Source organism: Hippopotamus amphibius, chromosome 4 (genome assembly GCF_030028045.1).
Source record: "Hippopotamus amphibius kiboko isolate mHipAmp2 chromosome 4, mHipAmp2.hap2, whole genome shotgun sequence".
Classification (NCBI taxonomy): Eukaryota; Metazoa; Chordata; class Mammalia; order Artiodactyla; family Hippopotamidae; genus Hippopotamus; species Hippopotamus amphibius.
This window is the reverse complement of record NC_080189.1, coordinates 106,741,599-106,760,376: the sequence shown is the minus strand read 5'-3', so window position 1 is coordinate 106,760,376 and position 18,778 is coordinate 106,741,599. Positions and strand designations below refer to the sequence as shown.

The 18,778-nt window shown below is 49.1% G+C and overlaps 1 protein-coding gene across 4 annotated transcripts; it reads left to right on the top strand.

Annotated features, from left to right (window-relative positions):
- The first annotated feature begins 380 nt into the window (after nt 1–380).
- Nucleotides 381–17,097, top strand: C4H7orf57 (chromosome 4 C7orf57 homolog). 4 transcript variants are annotated; one of them, XM_057733585.1, is made up of 9 exons: nt 381–507; nt 662–821; nt 7,619–7,804; nt 9,543–9,651; nt 10,110–10,266; nt 11,350–11,447; nt 13,027–13,226; nt 14,109–14,120; nt 15,766–17,097. In XM_057733585.1, the coding sequence occupies exons 2-9, from the start codon at nt 767–769 to the stop codon at nt 15,810–15,812; spliced, it is 864 nt and encodes a 287-aa protein (XP_057589568.1). In that variant the 5' UTR covers nt 381–507; nt 662–766; the 3' UTR covers nt 15,813–17,097. The 4 variants fall into 4 exon arrangements, with proteins under 4 accessions (XP_057589568.1, XP_057589567.1, XP_057589565.1 ...); XM_057733586.1 differs by lacking the exon at nt 381–507 and adding an exon at nt 1,077–1,108 and having other exon boundaries at nt 676–821; nt 9,574–9,651; XM_057733584.1 differs by having other exon boundaries at nt 505–821; nt 13,075–13,226.
- The last annotated feature ends 1,681 nt before the right edge of the window (nt 17,098–18,778 follow it).

The following is an 18,778-nucleotide window of genomic DNA, read 5'->3' as shown; positions in this document are numbered from 1 at the left end:
CGCCGCCGCCGCGCCAGCGGCGCACCCACACCCCGGCCAGCACCTGGCTACGCCCCCTCCAGTAGCGCGGCCACACCCCCGCCAAGCCCCGAGGCCTCATCACCGCCAGCCGCGCAGACTCGCCCCCGCCACGCCCCCGCCGCTCCAGCCGAGCAGCCACGCGGCGGCGAGCACCGAGGCCACGCCCCGTCAGCAGCGCTGCTGCCCGGCCAGCAGCGCTGCCACCCCACCGCCAGACCCGGACCTCGCCCTGGCCCCCGGGCAGTTGACAGAAGGAGCCCGTGTTCCGCCACTGGCCCTGATTGGCCGGCTGCAGCCCCTCACACTGCCCCGATTGGCTGCCGGTGCTCCCGCCGCGACCGCCGGTTGGCCCAGGCCGTTGCCCCGGCGACGCGGGCTGCTGTGGTTCCGCGCCGCGCTGGAAGTTTGGGATTGGTCCCAGCCGCCGGCAGGAACAGACTGGCCTCGGACGCTGCAGGTGGCAGCGGGCAGACCCTAGGCGGGCAGGTGAGCGGGGTCCGATGGAGGAGCAGCGGGCCGGGGCGGGACCTCGGAACCTGCTGTCCTCCGCGGTCTATTCCTCGTGTGTGTGCCCCTGCTGTATACCCTGCCTGGACGTGCACGCACTTCCTGAATGGTGAGACGTCTGCATACCTGTCAGGTGGAAGAGGACAAACGGCAGGAAGGCAGACCCGGCCTCTGCAGCTCAGCCCCGGCGAAGGTTCCCGGCTCCCCCGTGAACGCCCGGCCCAGCGTGTCTCCCGGCATGAGGAACACGAGCAAGGAGCTGCACGGCGCCATGAGCCGCTATGCTCCCTGCGGTGAGTGACCCGGAGAAGAGGAGACCTGCGTTTGCTCTGTGGCTGGACTGGTTCTAACCAGCATCCTGCGTGCGTGTGTGGAGGGGGCGGCGGGGAGGGGGCAACACTAACGCGCTACCGTCAAACAAAGCTGCGCACTGCCCCTGTGCCCCAGTGTGGAAGTAAAGCTTAAAGGGTAACAATCGGGGGGTCGGGGAACTAGACTTGTTCTTTTTTGTTTGTTTTGTTTTTTGTTTTTCCCTATGTTCAACAAAGGAGAGCCAGGCTACCCACTGCTGTTGGAGCACGTCAGTTTAATTTCTCTGGAACAGTAACCCTGTGTCTCCCTGTATGTTGGCCTGGGCACTTTCATTTTTAGCTGCATCCCCGTGTGTTTCATTGATCACCTATCTCTTGCTCCTAATTTAGACCCTAACCAGGGTAACTGTGTCTCCTGCTTTAAGCAGCGGGACACAAGAAACAAGCTTCCGGTGGAGGTTTCTGCGGCTGTGGGCTTCTCCTGTGAAGCTGCGAGAAGGGAAGGAGGAAGATCTGGGTGCTGGGGTCTGATTTTGCCTTTGTTTTTATTCTTCCCCATCTCAAGAAGGGCTGGAGAAGGAAGGTAGAGAAGAGGGTCCCAGAGCTCTGCTGGGAGAGGCAGGGCCAGGGCTGGCAGGAGGGCTGTGGGCAGTGGGGCCGAGGGTGGCCGCCACAATGTCAATGTGCTTCTTGCCTGGAGCTTTGCTGTGGCCACTACTGGTGAGTCCGTGGCTCTGCTGGGAACGGGGCGGGGGCAAGACAGGAGGCTTGGGTCCCCGTCTCCATGGTGGGCTCTCAGTCTGGGTGCAACGTCTCTGCCTTAGTGCGTGGCCTCCCCTGTGTGAGCAGCACAGGAGACAGCAACACATGCCAGGTGCCGTGCTCGTCACTGTCTCGCTAGCATTGAACTTCAGGACAACCCGCCCAGGGCTTGCTAGCCTGGTTTATAGATGAGGAAGCAGTGGCTCCGAGTTTCAGGAAACTGCTCTGTTCTCCAGGGCTGCGGTGGCCCACAGCCAGGGTCCTGGCTGCCTGTGCTCCAGAGCCCCGTGGGATGTGCCCCGAGGCTCAGACACCAGACAGCTGCTGGGCTGAGTCACCCTGCGGTCTCTCTGGGCCTGGCCCCTTATGGATAAAGCAAGCGCACCAGGGGCAGGGGAGCTGGTAAAGAAATCTACACAGTAGTAAGTGATCTGGTGCCATACATGAACTAATAATGTTTGAGGACAAGACAGTTCTCGTTCCTTTAACTGTGTGTGTGTGTGTGTGGCGACAGTTGGTTCACAGTGACTCGTGTGCTGGCTGTTTGAGGAGGGCATGCAGTGATAAATGCCAACCAGATTAGAGCTCAGTGCCTGCCCGAAGCTTCCAGTAATGAGAAGTAGAAGCTACTCTGTTCTCTGTGGATTAATTAGTAATCAAAACACAGAGAGGAAAAATAAAGCAAGAACCTAATGCCTTCCCTCTAAGAGAAAATATTTGAGCTGAATACGATCAGATACGATGCTCCTAAACCCATCCTCCTAGTTCTTAAATTAATTCTCTGTGAACTTGGGCACACTTTATTTAAAGCTTTCCCGGTCGAGTTTTTTTTTTCTCCTTTTCAAAACTACAGTGTTTGCACTATACTGTTCAGCTAATCATTGTTCTTTAGATATTTAAAAGATTTTCCATGAACATTCATTTTTAGGCGGTGAACCCACTTTAGTTTTAAGTAGAAATTGGGAGGCCAACATTTAGCTTCCGGGGACGGTAACTTCTTGTTCCTGGGATCGTGTGTGCTTGTGTAAAGGGATCTGTTCAGCACTGTTTTCCTGTGCTCCTACTGTCCAAGTCCAACAAGGGGTGTGTGTGTGTGTGTGTGTATGAGAGAGAGAGAGAGAAAGAGAGAGAGATTGACTGCGAGATTGATTTATTTTAAGGAATTGGCTCACACAGCTGTGGAGCAGGCAGCTCTAAAACCTGCAGCCTGGAGACCCAGGGAAGAGCTGATGCTGCATCCTGAGTACAAAGGCCGTCTGGGGGCCGAATTCCTTCCTCCTCGGAAGACCTCAGCCTTTTCTCCTAAATCCTTGAGCTGACAGCATAAGGCCCACTGATGTCAGGGAGACATCTGCTTTACTCAGTCTACTGATTTGAATGTGAATCTCCCCTAAAAAGCAGGTTTACATTAACACACAGACTAAATACCTGGGAACTGTGGCCTAGCCAAGCCCATCACACCTGCCAGGAGCCAATCCTGTGTTAGACCCTGAACACCAGTTTTTTTGTTTTTTTTTTGGTGGGGGGAGGCATGCCTGCAGCTGGTGGGATTTTCATTCCCCCACCAAGGATGGAATCTAGGCCCTCAGCAATGAGAGTGCAGAGTCCTAACCACTGGACCACCATGGAACTCCCTGAACACCATGCATTTTTGACAGCTGGTTCCAGTAAGCGCTTAAATGCAAGAGTCACTTGTGCCAGGATAGTGGCGTCTTCTTCTTTCACACTCCTCTTGGATTTTGTTTCCAGAGTTTTCAATCAGCTGTGATATTTGTTCTTATATTTGGACATGGGGTTAACCAGTTTCTGATGCAAAAAGTCACCAGGACACCAAGAGCCCGAGTGTCCTGGGGTCTTCTCCCCATGGGGTCATTAGTGGGCCTGATCACTACAGGTCCCTGGCCTTCTGCTGACACCTCTCACTCCTGTCAGGGACCCTCACAGGTGGTCACAAAGCGGCAAGCAGCCTGCAGTGCTGTGTCCTGGGTGCCCACTGAGGGGGCCTCAGGGCTCTGCCAGGGCCAGTTCAGCTCACCAGCCGTGGTCACTCTTTGGGTGGGGGCGGGTTCAGATTGATGGGGAGGGAGGGCAGAGAGCAACCTGGCCTTCATTCACCCCTCTTTGTCCTCCCACCCTCCTCTTCATGGGACCTGTCCCCTAGAAATCCCACACCCTTTATCTACACTCACTGCACCTCAGCCTTGTGGGACGTTTCCAAGGGAGCCACACTCAGCCCACCCCTCCCCCCACCCCCACCGCCACCCCCCGCCAATCTGTGGCCCAAGATGGTTCCCACAGCACGTGGTTGCCAGGGCCAAAGCCCCCGCCCCCTCCTCCCCCCTGTTCAGCAACCCTCCTGAGCTCTGCTCCCCTTTCCTGTCTGACATCTTGGGATGTCCCACTTCAACCTCAACCAAAAGGAAAGCAGAGGGGCCTGTGTCTGGGAGGCAGGCCTACCTGAATGCTGCTGGAGAGGGCGAGGTTCAGATACTGTTGTTTGCCCCTGCCTCTTCTGCTCCTGTCAAATTAAGCAAACCTGTTCAGTAAGGTTGTTACTTCTATCTCACTGTTTGTTTGTTTGTTTTCAAATTGAAGTATAGTTGATTTACAATGTTGTGTTAGTTTCTGGTGTACAGCAAAGTGATTCACTCATACATATATATCTATTCTTTTTCACATTCTTTTCCGTTACAGGTTATTACAAGATACTGAGTATAGTTCTCTGTGCTATACAGCAGGTCCTATTGATTATCTATTTTATGTATAGTAGTGTGTATATGTGAATCTCAACCTCCTAATTCATCCCTCCCACCTACCTTTCCCTTTCGGTAACCATAAGTTTGTTTTCTATGTCTGTGAGTCTATTTCTCTTTTGTAAATAAATTCATCTGTGTCATTTTTTTTAGATTCCACATATAAGTGGTATATGAGGGTGAGTCAAAAATTATCCGCACTCTGATTGTAGAATGTATTTTAATTAACTTTTAGAAAAGACAAATACATCATTTTTCGACATAATCTGCTTGCTTTTTAATACACTTTGTTCATCTGTCAACAAGCCTTTGTATTCCCTCATTAAAAAATGTTTGAGGAACTTCCTAGGTGGCACAGTGGTAAAGAATCCACCTGCCAATGCAGGGGACACGGGTTTGAGCCCTGCCCTGGGAAGATTCCACATGCCACGGAGCAACTAAGCCTGTGCACCACAACTATTGAGCCTGTGCTCTAGAGCCCATGAGCCACAACTACTGAGCCCATGTGCCACAACTATTGAAGCCCACGTGCCTAGGGCCCATGCTCCACAACAAGAGAAGCCACTACTGAGGAACCTGTGCACCACAATGGAGAGTAGCCCCCGCTTGCAGCAACTAGAGAAAGCTCGTGTGCAGCAATGAAGACCCAACATAGCCAATAAATAAATAAAATAAATTAATTAATTAATTAAAAAAGATGTTTTAGGCTGAGCTGCAAGCCATGAATCCACTACTGTCTTCACTTCTTCATCAGAAGTGAATCTTTGTCCTCGTAGGGCTGCTTTCAGGAGACCAAACAGGTGAAAGTCTGATGGAGCAAGATCAGGACTATAGGGAGGATGCTTTAACACCTCAAAACAAAGTTTCTGCAGAGTGTTGACAGGGTGGTCAGAAGTGTGCAGATGTGCATTGTCATTCAAGATCACAGTGCCCTTAGATAGCAGTGCTCTGCTTTTAATCCGAAGTTTAGGCTTCAGCTCTTCAATAAGCATCTCACTGTAAGGAGCACTGTTGATTGATGAAACTTTTTCCTGATAATGTTCCAATACTGGCCCTTGAGAATCCCAGAAAACTGTAAGCATCAATTTTCCAGCTGATGGTTGACTTCTGAACTTTTTCTTGGTCAACGATTGAGGACGTTTCCATCTCAGGCTCGTAGTGATGAATCCATGTCTTGTCACCAGTAATGATTCTCTTTAAGAAACTTTCACCTTCCTTAGAGTATTGGTCCAAATTTTGTTTGCAGATATCCAAGTGTTTCTGTTTATGCTCTTCCATGAGTTGTTTCGGCACCCATCTCACACAAACTTTTCAAAACCTAAGTCTGGCATGGATTATGTCATAGGCAGAGCCATGACTGATATGCAAATGATTTGCCGCATAATCCACTGTCACTTGTCTATTCGACAGAATCATTTCACATGTACGCTCAATGTTGCCATCAGCAGTGGACATGGACAGGCATTTGGCTCCTTCTTGATGGCTAACACTTGTGCGACCTTCCTTGAACTTCTCTGTCCATTCATACAAACTTCTTCTCAACAAAACACTTTCTCCATACTGTGCACAAAGTCTTCGATAAATAACAGCACCAGGTATACCCTCAGACCACAAAGAACGAATCACTGCACACTGCTCTTCTTTTGTGCAAATCACAAGTGGGGCATCCATTTTTGCTCACACCTCAGTTACAAATGAACTGATATAACACGTTCACACCTGCACAGCAGTGACTGGGGAGACAGTAGCCTTGAACAGAAAAAGCTGATAAGACAGTGCAGCCAACAGAAGTTTTAATATAACCGCAGTGCAGATAATTTTTGACCCACCCTCATATGATATTTGCCTTTCTTTGTCTGAGTTACTGACTGGAGGAGAGAGAGGAGGTGGGAGAGGGTAGGGCGAAGGATCATCAGCAATAGGAGACGGAGGGCGAGCTGCAATTTCACTCACGCCTGACGTTGATGGCGCAGGTTCCGGTTCCTTGCTGGAACTAGATGCACGTTCGCAGTTTTGAAAGTTCGCAACTTAAAGGTTCATATATAGGGGACTTACTGTATTAATTCTTCCAACCCAAGAGCATGGGATGTATTTCCATTTCTTTGAATCATCTTCAATTTCCTTTATCATTGTTTTATAGTTTTTAGCATATAAGTCTTTTGCCTCCTTGCTCAGGTTTATTCCTAATCATTTTTTTTTTTTGGATGTGATTTTAAAAGGGATTTTTTTTCTTTTCTTTTCTTTCTTTTTTTTACTTTCCCATTCTGATATTTCATTGTTAGTGTAAAGAAATGCAACAGATTTCTGTATGTTAATCTTGTATCCTGATACCTGGTTAAACTTATTTATCAGTTCTAGTAGTTTTTGTAAGGAGTCTTTAGGGTTTTCTACATATAGCACCATATCATCTGCATATAATGACAATTTTAAGTCTTCCCTACCAATTTGAAAACCTTTTATTTCTTTTTCTTGTCTGATTGTTGTGGCTAGGACTTCCAATACTGTGTTGAATAGAAGTGAGGATGGGGCATCCTTGTCTTGTTCCAGATTTTAGTGGGAAGGCTTTCCAGCTTTTTACATTTGAGTATTATGCTGGCTGTAGGTTTATGCTGAGATATGGTCCCTCTAGGCCCACTTTGGTAAGAGTTTTTGTCATGATATCTCAGTGTTTTAAAAGTACTAAGTTGATCAAATCTTGGCCAACATTTGGCCACACAGTCCAGAGACTTGCCCGTATTTTAAGTGATTTGTGATCTTTCAGGAATGTGTACTCCCAGAATTGCAATCGAGTTCCAATTCATGGAAGATTGAAGGAGAAGAGAGAGAGAGATGCACAAGTAGGGGATTTGGATACCTCATTGGGAGGCTCTGATCTCACTGCTTTGGGACAGAGGGGCAGCTGGTAGCAGAGAGGCCAGCAGGCCTCCTAGAAGGTGCTCGTCATCTGCTGGGCACCGTGGCTGCTGCTGGTAGCCTGTTGGGACTGTTAACTACACAACTGGCAGGGTTATGCCTCAGGTAACAGGTGTTCACAAGAGGGCAGTTTCTCCTGTGCTGATGTCCCCCTGCTGGTGTCCTGTGCTGGTGTCCCCCTGCTGGTGTCCTGTGCTGGTGTCCCATGTTGATGTCCTGTGGTAGCATCCCCTTGCTGATGTCCTGTGGAGGGTGAGACATCCTCCCTGGTGTAGTTGTCTTCTGGGCAGTGGACCAAACCAGCCTGGGCTGCATGAGTAACAACCCGACCCTTGGCCTCCTCTTCCCTAGACTGGTATTACCACCTTCCCATGAAGCGGTCCGAAAAGGCCATGGATGCCCCGCCAGCGTCCCAGATCCCCGGCCTCAGCGACCTGAGGGAAGCCCCCAACGGGCACACGCTTGGGGCGCAGAGGTACTGGGTGAAGGAAACAGACTCGGAGTATGTGAAGCTGGCGAAACAAGGCGGCCAGCCCGGTGAGCACCGCAGGCTTGCGCTTTTGTAGAGGGGGAGTTACACGGTCATCTGGGCATCAGGTCTTCCCTGTAAAAATATTGCTGTGAAGTGTGTGAGCTTTGTCCAAGGCTGTAGGAAGACCAGGTTCATGCATACAGTTTAGGGTGTAGACTCTTCAGGGCTGTGCTGCTGCTTATGGGAAAGACCGACTAGACTGTGAATTCACCCAGTTGGGATTGTCCTTCCAAGTGACATCCCGCGCCCACCTCCCTGTCTAAACGCAGAGTCTCTGTCTCTGCCCTGCGGTCGCCCAGCTTGGGGACACCCCTTCCCGAGTCACCTGCGAGGCATCTTTGTTTCCTGCTGCTCAGCCTCATCGTCCCTCATCCTGGGTGTTGACATCGTCTCAATGATGGGGGCAGGGATGAGTGTCCATGGTGATGTCACTCTCATCTGTGATGTGAGGGGGAGAGGCCTGCTCGGCTGTGCTGTGGAAGTCGCTGGGCAGGTGAGGAGTCACACCCAGCACACCTTCCAGGTGGCCTTTGTGGTGTGCCGCCCTGAGAAACGCTCACTTTTCTCTCTCTCTTTCCGGCCACCATTCCTTCTGTGGAGATGGTCACGGGGAGAGTGGGTGACGTGGCAGATGGCAGCACCTGGGCTTTCATGGTAAAAAGCCTGGTACCAACCATGTGATTCGCTGTGTGTACAGCACAGAAGCGGGGCCACCTCCCCCCTCCCCCACCACTGGTTAAAAGAACATTAGGGAGACAGCTGGCAGAATCTGAATAAGATCTGTAAACTGGGTAAAAGGATTGCCTCACACTGATTTCCTGATTTTGATCACTGCACTGTGACTATGTCATAAGTGTCTCTGGAAGCCTCCCAAATGGTCCCCCAAACAGCAGTGACAGTGACAATACTAGTGGGAGACAGAGAGAGAGAGCAGTGGAGCAAATGGGAGCCAAGCGCAGCCTTCCCGGAAGCTGGATGAAGGGTATAGGGGAATTCACACACACTTCGGGGAACTTTTGTTTAAGTCTGAAATGTGTAAAAATGAAAAGTTCAAAATATAAAAAAGTTAAAAATGTCTTACTAATCGTAAAAATAGTCAATGTTGGCCATCTCTCCAGCTGAGCAGGCAAAGCCAGTCCCTCCTGCCTCCCTACCTGACCCCCCCCCCCCGTGAAAAGCCCTCAAGCCAGGGGCGGGGGACCAAGACCTGGCAGCAAGTTGGGGGGTGGGGCTCTGGAGCTGGAGTGAGTCTCTGTGCCTCTCAGCCTGGCTCCAAGGGGGGCAGCGGTTAACATGCCCCCTGCCCCCAGGATTTAGAAGGTCCGGTGCCCTGCTCCCCACTGGAAACCAGGAGGGGCGGTTCACCCCAGAAATGCCGCGTCGGGGGCGGAGAACAAACTGTCCAGGGCTGAGGGGAGCCAGCACGCAGCCCCCTAGAGGCCTGAGGAGTTTTGTCCCCTCGGATGTCACCCTGGAGCAAGGACCTCACCCCCCATCCCCAGGCACAGGGAGGAGGTGCCCAGCAGCGGGTCGGGAGCGGGGCGGGGCAGGCGGGATGTCCTCTAAGCCCCAGGCAGGACGGGCACTGGCAGGTGAGGACCGGGCACAACCTGGCGTCCTGTACCGAGACCAGTGGAGCCCAGGAGGAGGCCCGGTCCCCACGTCGCTGCGACCTGAAGGCTGGTGATGAGCAGGCCCGGGTGGGGGGGGGGCCGCTCACAGCCCCGTCTCTTTGGCCTCGAGATTTGTTGAAGCACTTTGCCCCCGGGACCAGGAAGGGCTCTCCCGTGGCCTACTCCTTGCCAGACTGGTACGTCCACCACAGCAAGCCGCCGACGGCCGACCAGAGGCAGTGAGTGTCCTGACCCCCGCGTTGCGGCCCCGCCCAGGCCTGCGACCCCCGCCTCTGGCCTCCACGCTGGCCTCTCCACCCGCTGCCCCCTTGCATCCCACTGCCTCCGGGAGGCTGGGAGCCCTGCTGGTGGCCCAGCTTCTCCCCGGCCCTGTATCCTGGAGGCTTCCTCCCTTCCCCTCCCCGCTTCCCCTCCCCACCAGCTAAGGGCTGGGACTTTATCCTAGCAGAATAAGGAGCTGAGAAAATGGGGGGGGGGTGTCGCTTGGGGACCGCAGAAGGTCAGTGGCGGGTGCTGGGGGAGGGGGGGAGGGGAGATCCAGAGGTGTCCCTGAGGTGGGGGGAGGGAGGAAGGGAGAAGAAGGGGGAAGGAGGAGGGGGGCAAGGGGGGAAGGGAGGAGGGGGAAGGGGAGATCCAGAGGTGGCCCTGACCCTCAGGCCGGGGCTCTCGGTCTCAGGGTCCCTACTGTGTCCATACCCGACTACATGGTTTATGAAGAGTTTAACCCCGATCAGGCCAGTGGCAACTACGAGTCCAGAAGAGGGCCCTTCAACTTTGACATGAAGACAGTTTGGCAGAGAGAGGCTGAGGAACTCGAAAAGGAGAAAAAAAAGGTGACAGGAGCCCCAGTAGATGGCATAGCTTTGCTCGCAGGCTTTGTTCGCAGCCCGCACACGCCATGCGATGTGCTTGTCCGCTTGTCGGCTGGGGTGTCTGGTGGCCGCGGAGGTCTACATGTTAGGTTTGACCCTTTCAAAGGCTAGAGGCTACGATAGATTAGCTTCCTTTTTCTCCTTATGAATTCGACCCTGTGAGGTAAGATCGCTTTTTACCAAGTGAGTTTTAACCAAAGGACACTTATCTCAGGAGAAGTTGTCCGCCACCTCGCATCTGCCCAGATAGAAAGGACATTATCCAGTTTCTGAACAAGCCCTTTCTGTTTAAGGGTTTAAGTTAAAATTGCCCGGGATACTCTGTATGGACAAGAAGGGAAGGGGAGGCACTGCTTCTTGTCTATACAAATCCCTGGTGTATTTGATCTTGAATGAGCACTGCTCCAGGGCAACACACTTTCAAGGCATTTCTATTTTAAAGGAGCCCTGGGAAGGCCGTCCCTGGTCGTTGGCTTTGTGGAGGCAGTGTCTCAGTTCAGAGGCCATCAGTCACAGGGCTAGTGTGGCTCCTGGGATGGGGGGATCAGTGGTGACATTCACGTTAAAACTGGCAGCGGTGTCCTGGTGATGAGAGAGCCTGGCCACCCTCACCCACCATGACACTGGAGTGGCCTTGCGGGCTGGCAGGTTCCCTGCCTGACCTCTGCCTGCTTCCCAGTGTCTGGTTGGAAGAGAAACCCTGGAAGTTTATTTCAGGGCTTGGAGAGTTTAGCACCACGTGCAGTGTCAGCTGCCTGCAGCGGGCTGGCTCGTTGTCCTCGGGACACCCTGTCCCAGCCCTGAGCCTGGCTCTGGGGGGTTTGCATGTTCAGTAAACGGGCTGCTCTCAGGATCAGGTGTGTACCTGGTGACACCTCCCAGCATTAAATAGAGCCTTTGGATGCCAACCAGGGTCACAGTGCACATGCCTGTAAAAGGCTGGACACTGCACTGTCCCCAGACTATTGACAGAGCCATTCAGGGGCTGAGCAAGTGCAGGGAGCAAACCCTTCTAAATCAGGGTTCGTGCATCTCTCTGCACAGGTGAGGCTGCCAGCCATCAAGTCCAAGTATCCGAGCAAAGCAGGGACCCCGCTTGGCCTCAAAGACCCTGAAGGAGGCAAGCTGTCCTTTCCCCCTATGTAAGTGCACAGGCTGTGCCAGCGCGGGCTGTTTGGGTTTGGTCTTTGGTCCAGGTGACAACAGTGACAACCACGGCTCCAGCATGCGAGGCTGATGCCGGCCTAACGGTATTGGCTTCCCAGCAGCAGGCTGTGGGGATGTGACTCCAATGGTACAACTTCCCGTGGCCCAGCCCTGTCTCTGGCCTCCTCTTCCATTCTCCCTTCCCTCTGGATGGCCCTGGGTCCCCGCGGACCCCATCCTCCCCCCTCCGATCTTGTGCGCCTCTGAACACTGAGCTAAGTTCTCTCCTCCATCAGCCTGTGTCACCCAAGCTCGCCTTGTAAGCTTGGGGCCACTCATCCCGACAGATGTGTGCTGCTCAGTCCTGACATTTTCTGTTCCCAAGGCCGGACTCTGGTGTCTGCACCAGTGAGCACCTGGCTCTGCATTCAGCTGGAGCATCTGTCAGGCACCCTGACACTTGGTTACTTGCCCAGCTGGAGAGGGGGTCCCTGAGGCCTCTGTTTCTCTTTCCTTCCCCAGAATCCCACTTTAGTGCTAGAATTAATGCCGTGAATTGCCTAATTCTTCAAATGGCTTCTCCTCTAGTGGGTGGGGGGAAAGCAATCAATCAGTTACATTATGTGTGACAAATGCTATTAGAGCACCACATTCAGACTGTGAGGGCAAAAAAATTACAATGTTATCTATTATCTACATCTATCATCTATATCATCTATCATATTTATGTATCTATATATCTATCTACCTATCATCTATATCCTCTATTTGTCATCTATCTATCATATATCTATCATCTACCTATCATCTATCATCTATATCATCTATCTCTCTGTATCTGTATCTGTATATCTCTGTATCTTTCTATCTATCTATATCTGTCTGTATTTCTATTATCTATCTATACACACTCATGTAGAGAGAGAGAGAGAACAAGCCCACCAGAGCCATTAGGAATACCCCTAACAACAGTGATTTACAAGTAAGAAACCTGAGGCTTGGAGGGGACAGGTGATGTGCGTCACCTGTTTGATGTCCAAGCTCATGCTGCTTGGGCCGTGTCGATCTCCCTGCCTCTCCTAACGTAGGTTATGATAAGGTCTGCAAAGATGCAGCCACAGAGGTAAATGATGGAGAGAAGACAAATCTGTGCAAAGAAGCAGCAGATAATCTTTAATGTGAGCAAGGAAGAACTAATTAAGAATAATAATTTTTTGAAAAGTGGTAGAGTCTGAGCCACTTATCCCTCCCCAGGGAAGAGGCAGTGCTTTCAGAAGGCATCCCAGGGAAATGCTGGAATTCTTCTTCTCATTGGCTGTTCTGAAGAGAGGTTTTGGAAACTGAACTAAGTGTGCACTCACTGTGTACGGGGGATGCTTGGAAGTTACTTCGTTATGCTTGAATGTGGAGGGAGACTGAGAAAGAGTTAGAGATAGGGAGGGAGGGAGGGAGGGAGGGAGAAGCATCTCTGTTGTGTCTTTAGGGACCATAATGCATTTCACTTACCATCAGGGTGTTCACTTCTGGATTGTCACTCACCTTTGTGCTTAAGTACTTAATTTTTCTCTTTTTGAGGCCTGGTCAAAAAACCAGTTCACCCACAAACTTTTCCAAGCTTATTAGCAATGGATATAAGGATGAGTGGTTGCAGCAGCGAGTGGACCTAGACAAGAGGACCCCGCAGACAACCAGGGCCTCTGCTTCGTCCCCATCCCCGCGGGATGCCGAGCCGCGCCCAGACCCAGAGGCTCCGGAAGGCACCAAGGAAGGCCCAGGTGAAGCGCAGGGCCCCCGAGGCCCCTTGTCTCATTACCTGTATCATAATGAGTGATCTAAAAACTGCATAAAAAAAAACCTACAGACGTGTTGAGGTTACAGATACACATGAGGAGACTATATTTTGCTTGTTTCCTCTTTATTCAGATGAATAGCAAAAGTCATTATTTCTGTGGCTTTACATTTCCTTTTAGTTGTCAGAAATTCTGATGCTTCATGTGTGGTACCACACACATAATATCAGTTTTAGTCTCCTGGGTCCAAAAGATTCTGACCCCTGCAGTGCTTGGTGCTGTCTGAGGCAGCTTCAGATAAAGCCTTGGTTCTTAAAAACAACTCACAAGTCAAGCTTGAATTTTTTCCATTATCAGCATTTCTTAAACTTTGTCATTAAATTTTGAATAGTTTAGACATTTCGCTGAAATGTGCAGTTCAGAAACCTCTATTAGTTTGATTTTTAACAGTCACTGTCACAGAGACAGTTAGTCTTATTTTTGGCCACGTCCACCTTAAACTATCAAGTATGATGTTTAGTTTCTGTAGCTCTAGAAATTATTGACCATTTGCCTTTAGGAAACTTATTTCCACTCTGAGGCTTCAGTTCTCTGTTTAAGGAAGAAGGAGCTGTGTTGTGTCTCTTCAAGTATCTCAAGTGTTTTATGTGATATGTTGCAAGTGTGAGCTCTGTCTGCCTCCCCATCCGGTGACTGCCACGCCGGTCCGGGCAGTGTCTTAATGGTACCCGCTCTCCATTGTCACTGTGATGCCATTTTAAGTCATACAACCTTTTACTAATTTTTAAGTAATTATTGAGAGTAATTCTTTTAAAGTTAGCCTGTTTTATTAAATTGAACAACTAATGTACTTGTCCTTTATTACAGAGTCTTCTCCAAGTGAGTATTTATGGAGAAACTGACCTGCATCCAAGTATAAAAAGTGTCTCAGACACAAAAACAATTGATGGACATAGTTCTTCAATCTGAAGATGATGCATCTCAGAAGCCCGTGAGGTCCCTCTCCAAACCACATGTGTTCTAACTACAAAAGCCGGTGATGTCTATGACTTTAAAAAGTCAGAATTCTAGGACTCCCCCACCCCCCCCACCCCCCAACGGCAGTCCAGTGATTCAGACTCAGAGCTTCCACTGCAGGGGGCATAGGTTCAATCCCTGGTGGGGGAACTAAGATCCTGCATGCCGCACAGCGGGGCCAAAAAAAAAGTCTGATTTCTAGAAACACAGTTTGGGGACAGCAAAAGAAGGGCCACTTACATTATCACATCAAGATTATTCTTTTATGCATATCACACAAGATAAAGCATATTTCAGTTTACTTCAGAGGCATACATTTTATTAGACACCATGTGAGAAATGTGGGTTTAAATAATGGTAAAGAAATGAAAGGCCAAGAGGCCTCCAATTAAATACAGATGCAGCAGGCACAGAAGACAACCTGCAGAGGGTCTCTGAGGGTTTTCAGCATTGTTTTCCTGCATGGTCTTAAGTAGATGGAATTTACTTCTCCACCACCAAAATATGTGATCTGGTCAAGGAACTGTCACTGGACTTGAAGATTATACACTTTCTGCTGGGAAATAAATCATTGCAGGTGTTATATAATCCCTATGTTTAAATTAGCTGCAAGACCCTCTTAATCTCAGAGGAAATTTTTAACAGTTTAAAATTAGTGGAAGACCATGTATGCAGTAAAGCCCCTGTAATCTGCAAGAAGCACTGTTTGGTTGAGCAGACCTGCCTCTGCTCATTTTCTGCGTGGCTGAGGTGTCACTACCCGGGTGTCGCCCCGCCTTCTCCGGAACTTCTGATCGGCCGCACACTGCCCTCTGTCTCCTGTTTCTCCTCCTGTCCATCCAGGCTTTTAACGTGATAACCACTACCACCCACCCGGAGCTTGCCTTTTCCTTCCATGGAAACAGCCCCATCCACCGTGCAACTACCCCCCGCCGCCCCCGCCGCCCCCCCCCCCCCCCCCCCCCCGGCCCCATCTGGCCGCTGCACCTGTCTGGACCTCATCAAGGCTTCTTCCCCTCCCCCAGACACACGAGTATCATCTTTCACTGCAATTGTGGCAGCCACGCGAGGTGTTTCTGACACGCCAGGTGGCTGGCCTTTCCATGAGTGGCACCACGCCGCACCTGGAAACAGGCACGTTAACACAGGTGCGCAGGCTATCGGGGTGCGGGCCAGGCAGCAACCTCTGGGGCCCGAGCAGCCTGGTGGAGCTGAGCCGCCCCCCTGCTCAGCACTTTTGTGTCAGCAGAACCTTCTCAGCACGTGCAGGTTTGACTCAGGGGTCCACACGCCGCCTGCAGGTTGGAGGCTGATGTTTCTGACGTGTGGTTTGTGCCTGCGGGTAGGAACCTGTACTAGGTTTTTATGTAGACTTCAGTAATAATCCTTACAATAGGTACAGAGATATGTGCTTTCTTTTATTTAAAGTTAGTAGGTTAAATCTTTAAATCTATAAAACATGCCACCTTCATGTCTTCACCCGGAAACTCTGTATTTTGCATTGCAGGTCCAGCAGCGCCTCCATCCGCCTCAACACCCGCGGAGCTCAAATAACCCCGGATGTAACATGCTAGGATCTGTGTTACAGCTATAGTTATGAGACCCCTGTTACAGTTTATTAACATAGATTCTTATGAAATTATCGATCTTAGAACAGATTTGACATCACTGCTGCGTAGATGGTGCCCGGGTTGGGTTTTGTTTCTTGCATCCCACTCGGATGCCGGGCACTTGATCTTTGCACCCTGCGCCTTGCTGGCCTGCAATGTCCCAGGGTCGTGGAACCCGCCACTTCCTCCCCACCCTCAGCCGACATCACCTCCTGCTGTGTGAGCCTCTGTTGGCACCACTTCTATTGAAATCCACGGTTTAGACTATTAACTGGAAGAAACTCACCCAAAAGCTTTTTCACTCTCTGGTCCTGGAATTTTTGTAGAAGTAATTTTGCTGTTAAAAAAAAGTATTTAATTCCAGAATATTGTGATATAGTTTATATTAAGAAAAAGATTAATTTAGTATGCCTTGAAGTTTTAAACATTTAGTATAAAACCATTGTAGCATTTGCTAGTTTTAAATGTTTGATAATATTTTTTACATAAACTGAAATCCGTAATATTGAACATTTATTTTGTATTAAGTAAAAATATGCTTAATTAATTTAGTAGTCTTAACAAAAATGTTTTAATACTCTGACAATTCTCTCATTTTATAAATTTCATTACTATTTATATGCAAGTAATAAGCATAAAAATGTAGTTTTATATTTTGTACATTTAATTCATTAATAATATAATATCCTGCTGGAAGATTTTCAGAGAGCCAAATAAAGTCAGAGATATCTTAGCTTCTTTCCCAGAATAAACTTATCATGCACTGCTCCCCTAGAATTTAAAAGTTTTCAATTAATTCTTTAAGAGATACTGAGTTGAACGCATGGATCTGTATCGTTGGATAACAACGCAGCTCAGAGAACATGAGTGGCTCAGGCGCTGACCCAAAAGCATTCGCTCTAGAGGAAGGTGCTGACTTTCTCCGGTTTCTCCCCTTCCCCCATTTCCTTTCTCTACTTCAATCCCTACCCCATTCTTTAGCCCCTTCCCCCACCTAAGAAAAAACCATCAGGAACAGATATCAGTAGCTTAAGACTCTTTAATCCCTTTTTGAGGGTATTAGAGTAGCGGAAACCCATGGTTTAATAAGAGGACAGAGTTTGGAGTGGGACCTGTGACCAGATCTTGGCGCCATGAAGGGCAGCTGGGGCCTGTTATTCAAAAAGCAAGTCCTGCAGTTAACTTTCTGCTTGGTAATAGACAACAAACGTTATGAAAACAGATTTGCACATTCCATCTAATTGTTCTGAAATAAAGGGCTTTTGCCAAAAGATAAAAAATACAGCAAGATCATACTAAGTATAAATTGTTAGCTAAAGCCAGCAATAAAAGGGTTTAATGAACTACTACTTTTACGCATATATGGGTGCCTGCATACACACACACCCTTCCAGCATACTGATGTTTCTGTGTCAGGTATCTGGCAATCTCAGCTCATCACCGCCCAGCTCACAGAGCTTAGCTCTGTGCCTCGGTTTCCTCTTTATCTACAGGAGATACTTCTGGGACTTCCCTGGAGGTCCAGTAGTTAAGACTCTGAGCTTCCAATACAGGGGCCATGAGTTCAATCCCTGGTTGGGGAACTAAGATCCCACAGGCCATGCAGCATAACCAAAAAATAAATAAGTAAATAAACAAATAAAAGGGAAATACTTCCTATCCAAGGGCTGTTGTGAGGATTAATCAAAATAAGGTTCAACAAGTATTCTGACACAACATCTGATGCAGAACTCAATCATTCTCTCTGCATTCAGAAATCTAATGTTCAATTTGGTGGTCAACTTGCCCACGAAGGGAGGCCCAGATGCATGTAGGAAAGCCAGCATCCCTAGAGGAAGCTGGGATTCTAACCTCTGTTAACTGATTTAGTACAGAGCCTGAGAACTCAAGCTCTATGAAAAGCAAAGCAGAAGTTAGTGGAAAAGAGGAAAGACAAGAGAGAATAGCTTCAAGGAGATGAATGCAGAGCAATGCAATAACAAGGCAGCATGGAAAGAAAGTGGAAATAAATGTCAGTAATTAGAGCAGATATGATGATGGAAGAGAATGAGGTACTTTGCACCCTACAATGGGCTTAACTCCAGCCCAGGAAACATCTTCAAAAATTGGCCAGATTGTATGTTAAAAGACAGCAGAGGGACTTCGCTTGTGGAGCACTTGTTAAGAATCCACCTGCCAATGCATGGGACACAAGTTCAATTCCTGGTCTAGGAAGATCCCATATGCTGTGGAGAAACTAAGCCTGTGCACCACAACTACTGAGCCTGTGCTCTAGAGCCTGCAAGTCACAACTACTGAGCCCACGCGCCACAACTACTGAAGCCCATGTGCCTAGAGCCAATGCTATGCAACAAGAGAAGCCACAGCACTAAGAAGCCCGCACACTGTAACGAAGAGTTGCCCTACTGGCCACAACTAGAGAAAGCCCACTGCAGCAACAAAGACCCAATGCAGCCAAATTTATTTATTTATTTATTTATTTATTCATTCATTCAAAAAAATTTACTACAGAAAGGAAAAATGTTGGATATTCTGCCTTAAATGCCAAATGATGACATGTGTGGGTGATTATACCACATTCTTTAAAGGTAAAATAAAAGATAAAATTAAGTATAAAGAACAAATAAGCATCAGTAACATGAAAGGATAAATAAGCAGAAGGATGGATAAAGAAGGTGTAATGTATATTATATATATGTAATGTATATATATACACATATTTTATTTATACACACACACACACACACACACACACTGGAATACTACCCACCCATAAAAAAAAGAATGAAGTTTTGTGACTTGCAGCAACGTGGATGGACTTGGAGGGCATTATGCTAAGTGAGATAACTCAGGCAGAGAAAGACAAATACTCCTTTACCTAAGAGAGGAAATTTCAGCAGCTTTGAAGCT